Source organism: Monodelphis domestica, chromosome 3 (genome assembly GCF_027887165.1).
Source record: "Monodelphis domestica isolate mMonDom1 chromosome 3, mMonDom1.pri, whole genome shotgun sequence".
Taxonomy (NCBI): domain Eukaryota; kingdom Metazoa; phylum Chordata; class Mammalia; order Didelphimorphia; family Didelphidae; genus Monodelphis; species Monodelphis domestica.
Window position 1 is genome coordinate 183,198,705 of NC_077229.1, and position 21,449 is coordinate 183,220,153.

Here is a 21,449-nt window from a genome sequence, read left to right on the forward strand (position 1 = left end):
TAAGTACCCCCTTTGTCCTGGTAGTTTTTCTTTTTGTATCAGAGTCTTTGTATCCAATATAAAGCATCTCTCCCTGATAATACTGTCTTGGGCTTCTCATTTCCTTGTAACCATGATAACACCAATTAATCATATTCCCCAGTCCTTAGTTCCCCAAATAACATATAAATTCCCCAAATTCTATTGTTCCTTAGAGGTTCATCTAAGGGTAATCCTCTCAGGGATACTGTTACCAGAGTTCCAGTCTTTGGCTTTGTGTGGTTTTAGGAGCTTGACTCTGTGTGGAGGTGGAATATTGAACACTATCTCTTTCCTGATTAGACTTGGTTTTTCTGATTACTTTAGTAGTTCTGTGTTTTTCCCAGATTAACAGCATTAATCTCCTACCAAAGAGGAGAAAGTCCGTAATAAAGGGTCTTTGGGATGGTGGTTACAGTTGTAAGAGATCAAGTCAGGATCAGAACACAGGTCTTTGATTCCTAATAAGAGTGGGATGAGTTCTTCCCACTATACTTTGACTATTACATAGAGCCAAGCAAAGTATATTATATATGATAAAGTCTTAATAGATCTACTTGTTTAATGAATGGTTAAACTGACCAGGCATCATTTGGGTACAATGGAGAGATAGACCTTGGTTAGCAATTTTATAAAAAGTCAAGAGGTATATTAATTCCAACTTCAATAACTACCAGTAAATACAAAGCTCTTGCTTCTGAAATACACAGAATCTTTCCACTTGTATGACTTAACTTAAAAGGAAAGGGAATGCTTAAAACCTGCTATTTACTGACAATGATCAAAGGAAGGCAATCAATATTCTTTTGTAATTTCTAATTTACACAGACTTCTCCCTTCTCCCCAACCATGCTAATTGGATTGTAGGCTGGTAGAATTAACTTTTCAGAGCCCTATATTTCAAAGAGCTTCTATTTGTTTTATAGATTACCTTTCCTTGGAAAGTTTAAAGCTCCTAGAAACAAGAGCAAGATGTTGAGTTCCATTCCTTTACCCAAGCCCAAAGAATACATCTATAGCATATATCAGTAAGAAATTGAGGATGGGGAAGGCATTTCATAAGATATTAGGGGTGTCAACATGGAATCTAGAAACCCAAAACTTGTGGCCTAGTGGGATCTGGAAACCCTAGGTTTTTACCTTGCCACAAGAGAATTCCTCTCTGAGGGAAAGGCCAGACTTCATGGCCTCTCAGACTAACAATAGACTTTAAGATGTTAAGAAACTCTTAGGTCCCAATGGTCTCTTCCCCCCAAGGCCAAAGTCCTCTATCAAGGTAGCCCAGCTCTTGGCTGAGTCTTTCCTGTTTTTGTGTCCATAGTAAAACATCAGCCCCTCACTGTTATTCTGTTCTGGAATTCCTCATTTTCCTGTATTACCACTGTAAAATCAATCAACTGTCCCTCTCATCCTTAGCCCCCATGTTTCACCTAGAAAAGTATTTAAACTCCCCAACTTTAATGGCTTCTCGGAGTTGCCATCTAGCGTGGTGGCATTCCCAGGGATAACATCCCCAGAGTCCAGGGTTTATACCCTGAAAAAGTTGTGGCACCAGACTTTGAGTAAAGAATTAAATACTGGACTTATCTCTATCCTGATTAAAGACTTGATTTTTCTGACTATTTAATAGTTCTGTGTTATTTACAGTTTAACAGGGGAAAACGTGGGACAGAACTTCCAAAATGAATCCATAACTCCATTTTCTTAATATTAATATTTCCTTCCAACATTAACTTTCACCAAAATCATATGTATTTTTTTAAGGACTTAGGGGTCGAAATAAACTTGGATGCCCCAGTTCAAATCCTGCCTCACATATATACTATATGATTGGGGAAGTCACAGTTTCCTTTTCTGTAAAATGAGGATAACAATAATAATAGTGCCTACCTCATAAGGCTGTTGTGAAGATCAAATGAGTAAATACATGTAAAATATTTTACAAACATTAAAGCTTACATAAGTGCTAGCTATAAACACATATACAAAATATATAAATTCACCATGGAATTTCTCTAAATAGAACTTCCTAAAATAACTTACATTTATATAGCACTTTTCCTAACAACACTGAGGTTGGAGGTAGTATTATCTCCATTTTACAGATTAAAAACAAAAATAAAATAAAAACCTGAGGCCCAGGATGTCACAGCAAAGATTCAACCCCAAAGGGCAATTAAGAAAAAATGGGTGGAGGTCACAAAGAGACTGATTTTGGCTTCATGGAAAGAGAAACTTAACAGCTGTATTGTTAAGAAGTGGAATGGACAGCCTCAAAAAAAATAAAAATGAATTCCCTGACTCCATAAGTCTTCAAATGGAAAGTGGATGACTTAATGGGATGTTGTATACTGGGTTCTCAATAGAATAGATGTTGGACTAGATGATTTCAAAAGGCATTCAAATTATGCAGCTCCTAGTTCTTTTTTCTTTTTAAAATTTTAATCATTTTTTTCATTGGCTACTTCCTAATGGCTTCCTTCTCTTAAAAATAACCCATCCTTGAAATAACTACAATCTAGCAAAATAAATACATTGGCTATATCCATAAATATATACCTTATTTCCCAAATATTGTCCATTACTGTAATACTGAAGCTAGGGGCCCTTCATCAAATTCTCTCTAGTCCCCACTGCTAGTCAATGATCCTTCCTCTGGAGGCAGCTAAGGCTGGGATCAGGAAGACTGAACCTAGCAAGTCATTTAAATCTTTGAGTGCCTCAGTTTCTTGTATTGTAAAGTAGGGATAATAGCACCTACCTACTAGGGTAGTTTCGAGGAGGGAGATATCTATAAAGTTTAGCATAGTGCCTTGCACATCACTGTGGGTGCTTAATAAAACTTATTCCCTTGCACTTATTCCTACCGTGCCTCCCCTACATCACAATTTACAAATATTTTATTTCGGGAAAATTTATGCCCTTAGTTGAATAAAACAAGTAACATTTGTAAAAACCGATGTATTTCCATTCCCTGATCTACCACCACCTTGTTCCCACCCACCAAACCTAGCACTGGTGCCCACAAGTAATTACACTGTTTAAGAAGTGGCAAGTCAGAGCAAAAGAATCAGAAACCAGGGAAATCCACAAACTAGATAATTTAACACCTGGGTCAGAGAGGTGGCCCATTTTATGTTACTTTATGTGGTATGTAAAGTCCTAGGGTAATATCATGGCCCCGGGACAGCTGCATAAATCTAACATTCCTCCCAGTCTCCCTAGGAAGAAAAAAGCTCCACAGTTGGCCGGCAGAGATAGCTACCCCTCCAGGGCTGCCACCGAGGCTCAAAACCCTAAGGCCATTTACAGATCAGCAGAGGTGAGGTGGCACCGCTAAGCCCAGGCGTCCCGCCCCCGTCCCACCCCCTCTTAAACTTTTAGGTTAACGGTCCTGCAGCGCGCAAAGCCCCTTGGTCCAGGGACCTCCGGACACCCCCTTGTTCCCCGACTGAGTGCGTAGCCAACCAGAGTCCAATGGCTTAGCCCCAGGATCCATAAACCCTGCACAACAAGGTTTTAGGGTAAAAGCCATAGACTCAGCGCCCACTCCCCAGGCCCGCACTCTATCCAACTCAAGTCGCGCGCACGCGCACCGCAGCAAAGCGTTGTGTTGGAGGGTGCGCGCGCGCGACCGGCTTTCCCCGTTTACCCCTTCACCTCTTCCCACCCAATCACTGAGGCTTCCCTCTCGCTCCCCAAGGCGGGGAGTGGGTGTGGGTGGGTGCAGTCGCTCGTGATTCCTCCGACGGGGCCCCTCCCTAGCATCACTCCCTCCCTCGTATCCTCCAGAGCAGCAACCTAGTCTGTTCACCTCTTCCCGTCTTCCTCTCCCCTTCGACCCCTCGGGTTCAGTTGGGTCGGCGGCGCGCATACGTCACGAGGTCGGGGCGGGGCCTGGCGGGGCCCCGTCCCTTTTTTCTTTGCCCGCCCCAAGGGGGGTCGGGCTAGCCCCGGTCGGGGGCGTGGGGGGGGGCGGTGGGACTTTGCCTCGTTTCCCCGCAGGGTTGGGTTGACGCCGCGGTGGCGGTGGTGGGTCTGGCCCTCCGTTGTTTTTTGGTTCTCTTTTAAGGGGTGGCCTTGGGGTGAGAGTCCGGGCGGGGGGCGCGGAAGGAGGGGACCATGAGCTGCCGCAGCGGCCACCTCTGCCTTAGGGCCCCTGGAATCGCGGAGGGGCTGGCGGGCTGAGAGGCCGGGATTTCTTGGGGTGCAGGTTGGGGAGTGGGGGTGGAGCAGCGGCCGCCGGCCGTGGCATGTGGAGCTCCACTGGGAGCATGCTCCAGTTGCTCCCCAAGCTCCTCAAGTACGCCGCTTTGCAGAGCCGGCGGCAGGAGCTGCTAACTCGCTGGGGCCCGCCGCGGGCAGGAGGAGGCGGCGACCCGGCGGACCGGCTCCCTCGGGGGTGCGGCAGCGGCGGCGGCGAGAGCGCTGGGGCTGCGGGCGCATTGCTTAGCCCCTACCAGGAGCGCAACAGTTTGCAGTCAGACTTGGAGCTGCCCGCGGTGGGCAGCTCCTATCCCGGGAACAGTACCAGCGGCGGCGGCGGCGGAACAGCCGCTGCTGCCTCTGCTACCGCCGAGGTGAGGACCTGGCGTTACTGCTGCCTCCTGGGCACCTGTTGGTGCAAGAGCTTCCTGCTGGTGTGCGCCCTGGCCGCCCTGTGCTTCTCCTCTCTTTCCCTGGTCCGCCACTACCTGCAGCATCTCCTCCTGTGGGTCGAGAGCCTGGACAGCTTGCTGGGCGTGCTCCTCTTCATAGTGGGTTTCATTGTGGTCTCGTTCCCCTGTGGCTGGGGCTACATCGTGCTGAATGTGGCCGCTGGCTACTTGTATGGCTTTGTGCTTGGCATGGGGCTCATGGTGGTGGGGGTCCTCATCGGCACCTTCATCGCGCACGTGGTCTGCAAGAAGCTGCTGGCCCACTGGGTGGCCTCCAAGATCGAGGGCAGCGAGAAGCTGAGCGCCGTAGTCCGAGTGGTGGAGGGGGGAAGCGGTCTCAAAGTGGTGGCCCTGGCCCGACTGACCCCGATACCTTTTGGACTTCAGAATGCAGTGTTTTCGGTAAGTATTAACCTACACACCCCCAACAGAGCCCCGAAGGTACTGTTACCCTAAAAGAAGGTTCGAAAAAATTTTCTGTGACACTGGACATACTTTCTTACAGGCAAACATCCAAAGTGGGACAAAAATCTTTTAAGTATTAAAACTTAGCACTGCACCCAGATTTTTAGGACACTTTGTATAAGGGAGTCTGAAGTAGAAGTAATACCACTAGAAGCATCGTTATGAGTTCGATCCTGCTAAGTGTGCTTAAGAAAGGCTTGTTGACTGTTGGGGACATGGGGTTTGGAAGACACAGGTTTGAGATCAAATTTTACCAGCTAACTGACCTTAGGCAAGTCATTAAGCTCTACAAGCCTAAATTTCCTCACCTGCTAAATGGGGATATCCACCACTTTCGAGTCAAGATTCCTTTATTTATTTATTTTTAGTGTTTTTCTGTGTGCCAAGCTCTGGAGATACAAAGGAAGGCAAAAAACAGTGCCTGCACTTGGGGAACTCACATTCTAATGGAGGAGACGTTATACATTTACGTTGTGTTTTGGATGTACCTAGTTATTATTAATTACTAGGTACATACAATTAAAGGATAGATTAGAGGTATTTGTTGTTGATCTGTTGAGGATCTAGTGGGATAACCACTTAAAGTGCTGTTACAATACCTTAACAACAACAAAATTGTGTCAAATACCTATCTGATCTGTAGATACTGAGATAAAAATAAAAATATCTATTGTGTAATATTTTTCCTGGAGTTATTTGGTAAATAGCATTTATTGATAGGAATCAATTCAATGCTTATATATGGATGTATATGTATATATTTTTTAGGTTCAGGTATATATGATTTCATCTTTTTTTTTTACATTCTTATCTCTTGCCTATATTTTGATATTTAAGAGTACTGAAAAGAAGCATTTGTTTAAAACAAAATTTGGGGTATGTATTTAGAACTGGACAAATAATTTCATCAATGAGATTCTAGTGAACACTTTGCCCATTATAGTATTAGACAGCTTTCATGAACAAAGACTTGCTTAAGTTCAGTCATCTAATGTGCCAAAGGAAGGATTTGAAGACAGCTTTCCAAGTAGGCTAGTTCTTTGCTCATTTTTGTGTAAACAAAAATTGAAAAAAAAAAAAACAGAATGATTTTAGTGTAAATTCATAACATTTTAATACCATTTTTGAAGTTCAAAAAACTTGAGGAGCTATCTAACAAAAATAACCCTTGATTGCTGTGAAATTTTTGTTTGCTTAAAATAATATACAGGTCCTACAAATATCAGATAAGCATGTACCTTCCTATAGGAAGGCAGTTCTCTTCCATTTTTTATAAAATCTGATTTTGTTTTTATAGCGAATACTTTTATCCACATAGGTTTGAGTACAGATAAAGCTAGTATAAAGAACACTAGATCAGAAATTAAACATAAAATCCAATCAGAATTGTGCAACTTTTTTTCCAGTAGCCTCTGTGCCTCAGTTTCCTGATCTGTAAATTTAGTCTCTTCCAATTATGGTATTCCGAAATACAGAGTTTATGCAAAATATAGCTATCTTATAATGTAACTGAAAGAAACATTCAAAGTTATGAAGTTTATATTTTTTAAACATCACAGTAAGTCTAGTGTAATTGACTAATTCTGAAAGAAGGAATACTGTACATTTCTTTGGAAACTTGTTGATTTTAATGAACAAATGACTCTTCCTGTTAGTGCTCTTCTTTTCCCTATGGGCTTGTGATTCTTTAAAATCTTAACCATTTTTTAAAGTATATTTGAATTTCATGGCATTGCTCTTCATTAGAATCCTCATTGATGTGATCAGCCTAAAGAAGTAATAAGTTAAAGACCTTTCTTTAATGAAATATGGAATAGGAAATAGACTGGTCATTTTTTTTTGTGTAGGGAACTCTTGGATGAGAAAAAGTTCCCTACCAAAAAGAGTTGGGTACTTTTTTTTTTTTTTGCAGTTTGGTTATAGAGAGTTGCCCACAGCACTGAGAACATAAATGAAGTCACTCAACCAATATTTAAAGAGGTGGGAAGGAAAACCCAAACCCAAGTTTTAGCAGAAAGACAGATCCTTAATCTCTTCCCATTTGATTCTTAGAAACAAACTTTCCTGGAGTTCCTTCTGCAGAAAGAATAGAAACCCAAGTTGCTTCATTCCTGATACACTATTTGTATAAATCACTTGTCTGCACTGGTTGAATGGACTCCACATCAGTAGAGGGGGAATCAGTTAAGTTTTTATTTTAAGAATGATGTATTTTTTTCATATTAGTTACTTTAGAAAGCTGTTATTTCATCATTAGGAGTATCTTTTAACTGACACAGAAAGCAGTTCCTCTACATTTTAGTAGATGGTTGTGGGGAGTTACTATGGTTGAAAAAGTTATCACCATCTCTGTACTTGGCTTAGCTGGTCCTTAGACAACGGAATTAGAAACAGTCACCAACTGGCTCTACTTGAAGCATATAGGATTTTTTAGAGCTATCTTTCTCCTTTCATTACCTGGGAAGAACCCTTGGTTAATACCAGGCCCCAGTGAGACTTAGGAAAAGGAAAGGAAAAAGAGTAAAGTATTTATATAGTGCCTCATATGCACCAGATACTGAGCGAAGCACTTTACAAATATCTCATTTGATCTTTACTACTACCCTGTGAGATAGGTATACTATTATTACCCCCTTTTTAAGGGTGAGAAAACTGAGGTATACAAAGGTAAATGACTTGCTCAGGATCATGCAGCTAGTAAATACCTGAGCTGGATTTGAACACTGGTCTTCCTGGCTCTGGACCTCATGCTACTGTGAAATCTAGAATGCTAATGTGGGTCTTGCCTTTTTATGTGTAGGGTTGATAGTAATCCTTGGTGGTGGTCATGTTGCTTTCTTTGTTGCCTCTTCCTGTTTCAAAACAATAATTACCTTGCTAAAATAGTTGAAACATTTTTTGATGGATTTGATAACCTCTAGATCCCTAAGTATTATCTATGATTCTCCCAAAATCAGATGATGTCTTTTTCGGTTTTTAAAAAAACTTTTACCTTATGTGTTACTAACAATACTATGTATTGGTTTCAAGGCAGAAGAGCAGTAAGTGCTAGGCAATGGGGGTTAAATGACTTGTCTGGGGCCAAACAGCCAGGAAGGATCTGAGGTCACATTTTAACCCAGAACCTCCCATCTCTAGGTTTGACTCTCAATCCACCAAGTCATTTAGCTGCCCCTAAAGATAGAAATTTAAAAAATATCTTACTGTAGATATTATTTTCAGCTTCTCATGAATTAAGCAAAATAGAAATCCTTTGTGAAGTACTTGACTTACTTTAATCAACAAGATTTTTTTGTCTGGCCTTTTAAATCCATCTCCTTTAGCATGGGGAGCAGGAATGGGATTGGGTATAAGAAGAAAAGACTGAGTTTAGGAATTGTTGTTAGAAAGGTTAGAAATCTCACACTCTCTTGTTAAGGATCTTCTACCTCACCCATCTTGGCTCTTCCTGAAGGCATCCAATGAGTTTGCTTGAGTGTTTGGACTGGACTTTAGTTCAGGTATTTACTTTTTAAAAAGAGATGGCATTCCCACAAGATTCCAGGACCAGACATTTTGGGGGAGAGAAGGGACCTTAAAAGTCCTCTAATACAACTGTATCATATTACCTAAGTGTAGGAAGGTTACAATGATTTGCTCAAACTCTTACAGGTATTAAATAGCTATGGTGGAGAATGTGGGAATATCAAGTTCTCTCAAAGCCAATCCTTTTTCATTACTCTATTTCTTGGTAAAAATGTTTTTTAAGGGGAGTGAGGATGGAGTGGGAAGGTGAACGATTTGGCTTGTGCCTCTGTATGGTCTTTGTTGTCTGCTACTTCACAAAAGTATGGAGGAATCAACAAACTTACATTACCATTTTTAAAGATTTCTAACCCTTTTTAGATGCTCATAACTTATTATTTGCTTGTCTTTTGTATTTTTAGAAAGTTTTATAGTTTTCTTAAAATTTATACTTGAAATATTTTTCCTATGATAATCTTTGCTTTTGAAAAAAATAAAAATGAATCTTTGTAATAAAGACAGTTTAATTAGTACAGTATTTTTTGTCTAGTATATCAACTTTTTGTGCTTTTTACTTGTGTTCAAATAGTATCGCACATTAATATGTCTATATCAGACTTTAATGTTTAGAAATTATGGATGAAGACTGTAATATCCTACTTAACTTAGAAATGAGAGTCCTACCACCTACAGACTGGAACAAAAAGGCACTTCTTTCTCCCCACAAGCTGTTTTACTTTCCTTTAACTCAGAGGAAGATGGGTTTTTCTAGCCCAAAGGAGACTGGAAGGACTTAAAGGGCTTTGAGAAGCATCCTAAGCAATAACTTCTTTTTTTTTAAAACCCTTACCTTCAGTCTTGGAATCAATACTGTATATTGGTTCCAAGGCAGAAGAGTGGTAAGGGCTAGGCAATGGAGGCTAAGTGACTTGTCCAGGGTCACGCAGCTGAGAAGTGTCTGAGACCAGATTTGAAACTAGGACCTGGAGCTAGGACCTCTAGGCCTCCCTCTCAATCCACTGAACTACTCAACTGCCTTGCCTAAGCAATAACTTTGATAAGGAACAGGATAGACAAGAAGAAATGGGGAATACTGGAATCATAATGCCAGAGATTAGAAGGAAACCTCAGCATTCATCTAGTCTAAACTTTACAGGAGGCATGAATTAAAACATTCTTGACAAATGATCAAGCTTCTTTGTTTTAAATAGTTCCCCTTTCCTATCCTTGAATCTTTTAAACTAGAAAAATTAAAACTTTGAACAATTTTATTGAAATGTTTAATTTAAAATAAGATTTTGCATTTGTAGTATTTTAATTTTAAAAAATTAATTCTTAACTCATATGTCCTAGCTTTGAGTACTCACATCAAAAAAATGCTTAAAAAATATGTTGAAGGGCCCAAGTCAAGACTATTTTCATGAGTTAAAAAATGTAGTTTATAAAAAATGAGTTTAGATTTTTAGTGCTGTTTTGGATTTTTTCATTGAATATAGGAAATCATCAATTAGAAGAACTAGGATAACTATTGTTTCAGTTTTGTGTTATGTACCATCCCTTATAGTAATCATGCATGCATATATATATATATATATATATATATATATATATATATACACACACACACACACATATATATACACATTTCTCACAATCTTGTCATAATAAATCCATGAAGAGAGATGGTCTTGATTTAAGCCAATTTTTTGACCATTGGGAGCTGTAGAATCTACTACAATAAATCATTAATATTGAGAAGTAATAAGACTTCATTAGCTATAGGAAGATAAGAACAAAAACCTCTAGTTATAAGTGTGGTGTTCCTTTCTGAAAACTGTGGAACAAAATCCCCTGATCTCAGTTCTTCAAAATTACTATGAGGAAATACATATTTTCATATTTGCATGAAAAACCTGAACTATTTCAACATCTTAAGAATATAAAGTTGTATGAAGGTTCAAATTTCTAATGGTTTTCTTATGCCCTAGAAGTATTAAATTGCCACCTCATAATTGAGAGAATTCAGAAGGCTTTTTTAAAAAGATATGTCAAAAATTGTGATTACATTCACAGCACAACCTATAAGAACATATTTAATTTACAGTTAAAAGAGTATTAGGTTTGCTCAGATTCTTCTGAGCCTTGAGTTCCTTGAATTATGAAAACAACAGGGAGTAGGTTAGAAATTAAGCATGTGGAAGAGGTTCCAGTGGTTGGGCAGCAGCAGGCAAACTGCCTTTGAATAGTTAGCCATCAGAATTAGAAGCATAAGCAGAACTTTGGAATTGGTATCATACCAGGGCTAAAAATTATGTTTTCTGAAATGGGAAATAGATTCTTTTTACTGAATTAATTTCTTTCCTCTTCATCTGATTTAGCTATGTGCTATGGAAAGTGATAATGCAAATTCACATTCATATAGCACTGTTTTACAAAATTAAAGCCCCCAACTCTGTGAGTTAAAAGTATTAATTATTCTCCTTATAACTAAGGAGACAAAGGTTCAGAGAAGTCCTGGGGATACAGTAGTAAGTAGGAGAGCCAGAACTTGAATTCAAGCTCTCTGACTCTCCAGGGCTCTTTTCTGTTATATCCTGAATGGTAACAGTAAAGGAAACATGGTGAGTGGGTGAACATGCAAGCACATCATTTAATTAACAGAACCATGTTTGACTCACCTTTTGTATAGCTGTAATTTTGAGGAAGTTTTTTTTTTTCTTTGTATGTAGTGTTCCATTTCCAGCTAGACCATCAAAAAAAGTCACTTAATCATCCTGGAGCTCATTTTCCTCAGTGCAAAGTGAGAGGTTGAAACTAAATGACTTCTGAGAGTACTTTTGGCTCCAAAGATTTGATCCTGTGTTCATATCTTAAATATGCCTCTGCAGATTTCACTCACTGATCTAGTTATGCTCGATGGGATCATAAAGCAAATTTCAGTTGTCTTATGTGTGATATCCCATTACATTCTTGAAGAAAACTAGTATTTATACAGTGGTTTAAGGTTTATAGAGTACCTTACATACATTGTAACAACCCTTGGTGAGGTAGGTGCTCTTATTCCCAACTTTTACAGATGAGGAAATTAAGCCTGGGAGAAGTTGTGACATACTTGGAGGTCATAGATATTGATCTCATGTCTTCCTGATTCAAAGTCTAGTGTTCTCTTTGTTATGCTACTTATCTACCTCCTAAGAGATACCCAGTACTTACTTTATGCAACAAATAACCTATTTTTATTAAATCATTAAGGAACTTTGTCAAAGTGTAAGGGCTTGTGGCTTGCTGAAAGTAATGAATTTGTTTGAATTGGAACTATGACTTAGATGAACTCTTAGTAATTTCACTTTATAGTTGTACAATGACTTTACTATCTCAGTATTTAGATGTTCTATGTAAAATGAACTATGTTTCTTAAAGTGAGTAAATTCACTTTAATAATTGTGCAACTAAAAAGTAGAGGGGTTTACAAATCATTCTGTTGCTTTTTGTGTGTGTCCTGGAAGATAGCAGGCTGAAACTTCAGTGACTCACTCAACAGTGAGAGATCTAAAGATAGAGATTCTCTTCTGAAAATTTTCTGTTGCCAGCTGCCTAAATATCATATTCAGAGATGAAGACAGGATGTTTCTCCTATTAAAATTAAGTGGTGGTTTAGGAAGGTATTTACTACTTTTGTTAGATTCTATTTGTTACCATATAACACAGTGAATCAATTCCTTGTTACTTGGATGGAGTATGGAATGGAATGGAAAAAACATTAAATGATTACACTCTGTGTGTGTGTGTGTGTGTGTGTGAGAGAGAGAGAGAGAGAGAGAGAGAGAGAGAGAGATCTTACAACAGTGAATATTCAGCTTTTATCTTTAAAACTTCTGTTTAACTTTGATGATGATTGTATGAGAATTGTAGGGTTTCCTCAGAATTTGGAGACTATAACCTGTGCTGTAATTCTGAGTAGTTGTTCCAATAGGTTCTGGAGTCAGGGATATTTTTCCTAGAAATTTTTTTGCTTTCATGATTAAATGGATCCCTGATTTCATCCATGCATTTGAACTCAACAGCAGTAAACACTGAGAATCTGCCATGTACAGATAGCAGTTTCTCTATGTTTTTTCATATTTGTAATTCTTTTCCATAAATGTTCATTTTGCAATTCACCCAATTCAGTAGGAATTTTAAAAAATTAATATGATAATTATAACATTTAAATAGTCTATTTTTGATTTTCCTGGTTCATGACCAATCTGCTTTCCTTTCCCAGTCACGTGTGCTTCTGAAAAACAGCTTTAAAAAGTTGTTCATGACAAGTCATCATTGGTAGTAGTATTCTGCAGACTATTTGCACCCATCTCTTGCCTTTGGGATTACTTGCCATTTTTATTCTTTTCAGACTGTGATATTCCATGATTCATATCTATGTAATGTTGGATAATGTTGGTTTTTGTGGTAATGTGCAGTTTCTTCTCAGCCCAATCCATTGCCTAACAATGCTTGTTTAAGATCAATGTATTGACAAAAAACCCAACAAAATGCCTGCCTATTGTGAACAAGCATTTTTCATCCATTCTGCTTTCAATTTGTTTGGTATTGTTATAGGTTTTACTGAGAAACTTCAGTAATTTTCTGGGCTTCCAATTAGACACAAATATTGCCTCTTCTCCTAAATAGAGAGATTTCGCTTGTTTGACTGTCCAGAGGTCATCACTCAAAATAATGGGTGGAAATTGCAGAGAAAGATTTCAACCTTATATAAGGAGAAACTTGCAAAAAGTCAGGGCTGTCCAAAAGTAGAAGTACCTTGGGAGAGTACCTTTCTTACTAGAGCTCCTCAAGTAAAGTCTGGTTACCTATGGTTTGAGGTTGTTGTAAGAATATATTTTAAGTACATATTGGCCTGGATCACCTTCATTGTCCTATGAACTGTGAGATTCTACGATAATATAGTATGGTGCCCTTTTCAAGTAGGAATATTTGGCAAATGTCAGCATCAATCTTCTTTTATTTTAGTTTTTCTTAGGATATCTCCTAGGATACTTGTGAACACACCTTTGGAGAAAATATCTAAATATGTTTTATGTCTTATTTTAAACAAAGCCATTTCTTTGATCACATCTGTCTTAGAGTTTGATATAATTTTAATTTAAACATGAGATATTCCTTGAGGTGAGATTTTAAAACATGCATTTTGTTCTATTGGTCAACTGCTTTTTAAAAATAAGTAATATAGTGAAATATTGTGTTTATGTCTTTCATTGAATCTTACTTTCAAGATATATCCTGTTTTAGAAAATCATCTGTGCAAGTACCACTTGTTTCCCTGTAATAAAAAAACATTGTTGATTATTCATATAATGTTCTCAGAAAGATTTTATTGAAATAAGAAAGTAGTCACATAGGCCTGTTTTGAGTCACTTATTGGGGTTTGAATTGTAAAAAGTGCTATCTGTAGAAGCCTGATATTGAGGTATCTTGAAAATTGATCCCTACATAGCTTTAAAATTAAGATTTAATATTGCTTCTGTTAAAAATTTCTTCTTCATTTTGTCACTTCCTTTAATACCATTGTCTTGTTCTCAAATAGTACATTAGAAGTGAGGTTGATGTCTAATGTGTTTCACCAGTGATTATCACTCTAAAAATGCCTGCATATCTGTTGCACTTTGCATTGGGATGGGGAGGTGTGTAAGGTGTAAGAAGGCTCAAAAGTTGGGAGAAGTCCAGATTGTAAGGGGCTAGAATGTCAAATAGAATTTCATGTTTGGTCACAGGTGAAAAGGAGTCATTGGAGTTTTTTGAAATGGTAGAGGATATGGTTAGACTTGTGTTTCTGGAAGTTCAATTTGATGGCTGAGTGGAGGTTAGACAGAAATGGGAGGAGACTGGAGGCAAAGAGACCCACAAAAAGGCTTTTGCGATAATCCAGGGATGAAATGATACAGGTCTGTACAAGGGTAGCAGAAGTGTCAAAGGAGAGGAGGCATATATAATAGATGTTAAAAAGGTAGAGTTGAGAAGATGTGGACTCAGTAAAGTCATATGACCAGGTGTTCCATGAAACTGTTTCCTGTTATTATTTGGTGCATTTTATTTTTATTTATTTATTTTTTTTAAACCCTTACCTTATCTTGGAGTCAACATTGTGTATTGGCTCCAAGGCAGAAGAGCAATAAGGGCTAGGCAATGGGGATTAAATGACTTGCTCAGGGTCACACAGCTGGGAAGTGTCTTGAGGTCAGATTTGAACCTTGGATCTCCCATCTTTAGGCCTGGCTTTCTATCCATTGAGGTGCATTTAAAAATTTTGTCAGTTCCTTATATTTACTTGCAAGGCAATCTTCAATTTACCTGTATATTTTTTGTACTATTTGATTTATAGCAGTAACTAATGCCATCATAGATGTTATTTAATTCTTCTAACAGTTTGTCAATTCCTTAATTATGTACAAATATCAGACACAAAAAGTACCAATAGTTAATCAGAATCTAGAGCTGGCAAGGGACCTTGGAGCATTATCCAGTTCAATCCCCTCATTTTACTATTGAGACTCAGAAAAATTACATGATTTCCTCAGGGTCACACAGTAAGCAGTGGAATTAGGATGCGGTCTTATTTTCACTATGACATATTGCCCAAGTCTAGAAGAGATATAAGTCAAAACAAAGATAAAGAGAAGTACAATATATGCTATTACATAAATTCATTAAAGTTATTAAACAAAATTCCACATTAGACTGGGGGGTAGGAATCAAGATTCACTCAGGCCAGAAGTTCATGACTTCTTTGTGTGTCAGATAACAAGTAGGCAGTCTGGTGAAGCCTATGGATACCTCAGTGTATAAGATTTAAAAATGCATAAAATAACTCCCCTTTTCTCTCTGTTCCATTGGCCTGATGAGCTCCCACAAATTTAATTATCATTTCTACAGATAATTCTCAGATCTATTTATTCAGCTGTGACCTATCTATTCTGACTTTCATTTTCACATCTCCAACTGCTTGACATCTTGAACTGGATGTCCTGTAAATGTCTGTAAATTCAGCATGTCTAAAACTGAACTGCCTTATCTTAACTTCCTGACTACAATCAAGGGTCCTACTATCCTAAGTTACCAACATCTTTAAATAAGGTGGTGTTCTCAATTCTTCACTCTCATCCCTCCCAAATGCATTCAGTGCCAAGTCCTCTTGATTCTACATTTCGTAGTCTTATATGATCTTTTCTCCTTTGACATTGCCACCACCCTGGTGCAGGTCTTCAAGACCCTATTCGTAGTAGCCTGCTACTTGGTTTCCCTGTCTTGTCTTTCCCTATTTCTGTAATTTTCTATTCAGTTGCAAAATTGATCTTCTAAAGCACAGGTTTAATCATGTCATCCTTTTATTAATAAATTCCAGTGGTTCCCTTTTATCTAAAGGATCAACTATAAATCCTCTATTTAGCAACAAAAGGCCTTTATAACATAGCTTCTTCATATCTTTCCTGGCTTCTTATTCCTTGCCTTCCCTCCCTTTATTTTGCAATCTAATGATACTGTCCTCTTGGTTATTCTTGCATTTTCATTGGCTGTCCCCCATTCTTGGAATTTTCTCCCTCCTCTCTTCCTGCTTCTCTGGCCTCCTTTAGATTCTAGCTAAAATCCTACCTTCCTCAATAAACCTTTCCTGATTCTCTCCTTCAGTTTAATTCTTTCTCTGTGATTATCTCCAATTTATGCTATTTTCTGAACTGGTTTGTATGTATTTATTGCATACTATCATCCCTTAAAGTGCTTGAGAGCAATACCTTTTTTTGTTGTTTTGCCTTTTTTATACTCTGCAATTAATACAGTGCTTAAGGGAACATACTAGGTGCTTAATAAATGCTTTTTGATTTAAATACAAAGGAAGCCAATTATATTGAAATATAGTAATCAGCATATTTTTTAAAAAAAGGAAGTTAAGGAATAGCAGGTAAAGAATCTGTAAACCAGGTTGTAAAATGTAATTTGGCCTTTAAAGGATGGGTAATAATTCAATTGGTATAGTTGGAGAGGGAGAAGATGAGACCTAGGAAAACAATGCAGGCAAAGTCAAAGAATCAGGGGAATATATTCAGGAAACAAAAGTTGAATTTGACTAAATCAGGAAAAGCATGGAAGGGAGAAATATGACTGGAAAGATCAGATAGTACCAGATTATATTAGGCAGTAGAATGTTGCTGAAGATTTTTGAGGAGAGGTACCATGATCATATAGAGGTGTGTGTGTGTGTGTGTGTGTGTGTGTGTGTGTGTGTGTGTGTGTTTGTGAATCAAAGACTGTCTTGGAAGGAGCTTGAAGAAAAGATTGGCAGGATTGAGTATGGAATTGAAAAGACCTTTTAGGTAACTGACTGTTAGAGTAGTCTAAGCCAGTGATAATAGGAATGAACTTGGTTGAAATATGAAAAGGAGAAATGGATAGTTCCATTGATTGGATTTAAAACTTAATGGACATGGCTGGTAAGGGATACAGAAGGAGTGAAAGATAGTTCGAGATTATGAGTGTGGGAAAACAGTTGAATGTAGTATTACAAGTAACAGTGACCTTGGGAAAAGCACATTATAGGAAAGTTAATAATGCTTTTATTTGTATTTATTATAAGGTACTAGGGGAGATAGATAACTAGAAATGTAGAAAGGTTCGGTAAGCAATTGAAGTTATAGATAGGTCTCTCACCAGAAGAGAGGAACATACTAGTGGCATAAAAATGAGGATGCCAAATGAAGTTGTTACAGCAGCCAAAAAAAGGAGGACCAAGGACAGTACCTCAAAAAACACTGTATTAATAGAATCAGGAAGACAGTAAGGATTACATAAAGAAGGAAGTCCTAGACAAATAGATGTTTCTGAAACCAAGGGGAAGAGAGTACTTACTTAGTAGGAAGTAGTTATCGCTTAGAAGCTTCTAAGCAGAATGAGGAATAAAAAAAGGTTATTTGATTGATTAAATAGGAGGCCATTAAAACAAATCTTGACTTTTGATAGGCATTAGAAAGGTGGAGGTGGAAATAGGTTGCAAGATGTTGAGGAAAGAGTGAGTATTGATGAAATGGGAGATTTAGATTTAAACAGCTTTTCTAAGTTTTGGTGGTGAAAGAGAAAAGAGAGATGAAACTAGCTGAATGAAAAAAGCTTTATGTATGATGTCCACAACAGGGGAAATAAGCTTCTCTTTTCTGCTCTGTTCCTATATATTAAGATTTTTGTTCACTTCATGTCTTAAATTTTTTCCCTTTCTTTTTACTTTTACCTTCTAGTTCCAAAATTCTATCTCTGCAGCCCCTCACTTGTTGAGAAGGCAAGCAATCTGATATCAATTATACACGTGAAATAATGCAAAATATAATTCCATATTAGTCATGTTGCAAAAAAAAGCAAGAAAATTTAAAAAATGAAAAAAATACTTCAGATTGTAAATCAAGAATTTATCAGTTTACTCTCTGGAGGTTGATAGCATTTTTCATCATGAGTCCTTTGGAATTATTTTGAATCATTGATCAGAATAGCTAAGTTTTTCATAGCTGATTATCGTTACAATATTGCTGTTACTGTGTACAATGATTTCTCTTGGTTCTGCTCACTGCTCTGCAATAAATTCTTATAGCTCTTCCCACGTTTTTCTGAAACCATCCTACTCATCATTTCTTATAGTATAATAGTATTCTATCACATTCCTCAAGTGATGAGGATCATCCTCAATTTCTAATTCTTTGCTATCACAAAAAGAGCTGCTACAAATATTTTTGTACTTATAGATCTTTTTCCTTTTCCTTTGATTAAGTTTTTATGTAGACCTAGTGGTTTTGCTGAGTCAAAGGGTATTCACAGCTTTATAATCCCTTTGGATATAATTCCAAATTGTTTTCCACAATGGTTGGACCAGTTCACAATTTTACTAATAATGAATGTGTCCCTACTTTCCTACATCCTCTCCTTTTTTCTGTCATATTAATAATAGCCAATCTGATATATATGAGGTAATATCTCAGTTATCTTAATTTACATTTATCTAATCAGTACTTCTTTAGAGTATTTCCCCCCATGTTCTTTGACCATTTATCAATTAGGGAAAGGCCCTTGTTTTTATGAATTTGACTCAGTTCCTTTTACCTTTGAGAAATGAAGCATTTATCAGAGAAATTTGCTGCAAAAATTATTTTCAGATTTCCTGCTTTCCTTTGAATTTTGGCTGCATCAATTTTGTGCAAAACCTTTTTAATTTCATGTAATTATAATTATCCATTATGCTCCCTGTCACCCTCTCCATCTTCTGTTTGGCATAAACTCTTCCCTTATTCATAGATTTGACAGGTAAAATTTGCAGTGCTTCTCTAATTCCAGTTTTCCCAGTAATTATTGTGAAATAGTAAGCTTGTGTCCCTAAAGCTTTGGTCTTTGGGCTTACCAAATATTGGAGTACTGTGGTCATTTACTACTGTATATTTCTGCCCTACATTTTAGAAAATATATTGAAAAACTCAACCAACTAAAGAGGGCAGTGAGAATGATGAAAGGACCAGAAACTATGCCATAATAATAGTAATTGAAAGGCCTGGGAATATATAACTTGGTGAAGAGAAGGCTTAGGGGGAATCTGATTGCTTTTTTTTTTTTAAGTGGGGCATTATGGAAGAAACATTAGATTTGTTTTTGCTTAGCAGCAAAACAGTATGGAACTAGTAACAGAATGTTAAATGTTGCAGAGAGATATAGTTCAGATTTGTGTAAAGTAGAAATGCCCTATAATTAGTGCTTTTCCAAATGAAATAGGCTTTGTGATTAGGTATTAAAGTTCTTACCACTGGTATGATGTTCTAGTTGATATTTTTGTTCTGTTATAGATAAATTGACATTGAAAACCATTTCCAATTCAGATATTCTAGTTGATCATGAAATTTCCCCCTCCCCCCTTTTTTTTCAGAAATGTATTCCTCCATATGTATATGTCTGTATGTAATACTAATTGTCCTTTACAACTTAGACAAACTGATACCTCTATGAAATCTTCCTAAATCAAGTCAAATTACTTTTCCCTTCATCTTTACATCTCACTTTTTAAAATACCTCTTTTAAGCGCTAATGACCTCCTTTGCATTCTCAAAACTTGAAGACTCTTGTTTTTGTAGCACAAAATGTCTGATCATTTTTTTTTTTAAATCTTATGGTGATATCGGATACCTTGCCCTAGGATGAGAGATATTTAGTTTTTTGGAGACCTAGTGTTTTCAGGAAAACTAAACCCTTAGAAAATTTGGTAGGCTGTGTGTTAAGGAGTAGGAATGATCACACACTTGCTATTAAAATTATGCAGGATGCCATTTTCAGTCACTTAATGTAAATATTTTAATTGCAAGGATCAATTCTTAGGTGAGGTCTCTATACAATGAGGCAATTTCTTTTTCAGTGATTGGAAGAAATAAGCTTTTAAGAAATCTTTTATATTAAGTTCTTCAAAAGAGAAAGATAAGACAAACTTTAGTGGATGAGAAAGATTTCTTTGGTCAGACTCATTCATGTTTAAAGGTTTAGCAATTGTTCCTTGATTGCCATTCTTATGTTGTGACATGTACTTGAGAATTTAAATGTTAGAAGTCTACTGTAAATATAATTCAGTTGCATATTGTTGATTTTGTAGATGAATGTTGATTATATGCTGTGATTAGAGCACTTCTGTTGAAAAGCTAGTCAGCTGCAAATTCTGACATTTTAGAATGTAAAGCATTAATTTTTTAATCTGAAAGGTATATGCTGTAACTTTTAGTTCTATATGATATAGATTAATAATCATACTCATTGCATTTTATTAGCATTCTCCTGACTTTTTGTAGAGGTGTATATATTTAGTTTTATTTTAAAATTTAATTGTTAATTGAAAGGTAGTGCTTATAGTGGTTAAAACCCTGGTTTCCCAATCCAGAAAGAGGAAATGGGTTCAAATTCCACTTCAGACACATTGGCCACATAACCCTGAGTAATTTACTTTAACTTAAAGCTTAGCATTTCTAAGAGTAGAAATTGTTGAAGAAATTGCTGATTTGCATTGTTGGAATTTCCTCACCAGGAGTTTTCTACATGATTTTCTAAATATTTGAACAGAGATGATGTTTATAATAGTTTTATTGGACATGAAAAGATAATTATAGTTTAAATGAATAGTAATATTTATGTACATTACATTCAACCCTTGACTTTTTAAGAAATCAAGATGTTTTTATATTAAGATATTTTAGCTTGTCTCAGAAGCAATTTTTGTTTAATCAGAATAATATTAAGTAATTCATTCCTCCTTTTTAATCTACTATTTTAGATTACAGATCTTTCATTACCCAACTATCTGATGGCATCTTCAATTGGACTGCTTCCTACCCAGCTCCTAAATTCTTATTTGGGTACCACCTTACGTACAATGGAGGATGTTATCGCAGAACAGAGTTTTAGTGGCTATTTTGTTTTTTGTTTACAGGTAAGTTTGAGTCAATAGTTGAATTTTTTAGTGTTGACTTAAAAAAAAAAATTGACCCTTATGAAAATGGTTTGATAAAGATATACCCTTTTGTTTTCTTGTTCTAGCAATGTCCTTAAGCTGTAATTACATTTAGACACCCTATAGTACAGATATTTATGTGGGTCATATATCTCCTCAGTATATTGTCATTCCTTGAGGGGGAAAACAAAGTATTATAAAATGAGATGTCATGGAGTCCTGTTCACATTTGCATTTTTTCATGAGTCTTGGAAAGTATTACAATATGCATTATATCCAATATATTCCATTCCAAT

At 37.0% G+C, this 21,449-nt stretch overlaps 1 protein-coding gene across 4 annotated transcripts in view; it reads left to right on the top strand.

Annotated features, from left to right (window-relative positions):
• Positions 1-3,968: 3,968 nt before the first annotated feature.
• Positions 3,969-21,449, top strand: part of TMEM64 (transmembrane protein 64) — a 100,563-nt gene continuing 83,082 nt past the window's right edge. For 3 of the 4 annotated variants that reach the window (XM_056823338.1, XM_001379159.5, XM_016431813.2), the window contains exons 1-2: positions 3,969-5,078; positions 20,977-21,132. In XM_056823338.1, coding sequence (XP_056679316.1) covers positions 4,272-5,078; positions 20,977-21,132 — 963 coding nt within the window. In that variant the 5' untranslated portion in view covers positions 3,969-4,271. The remainder of the gene's footprint in view (positions 5,079-20,976; positions 21,133-21,449) is intronic. The other variant, XM_016431814.2, reaches the window with a different exon arrangement.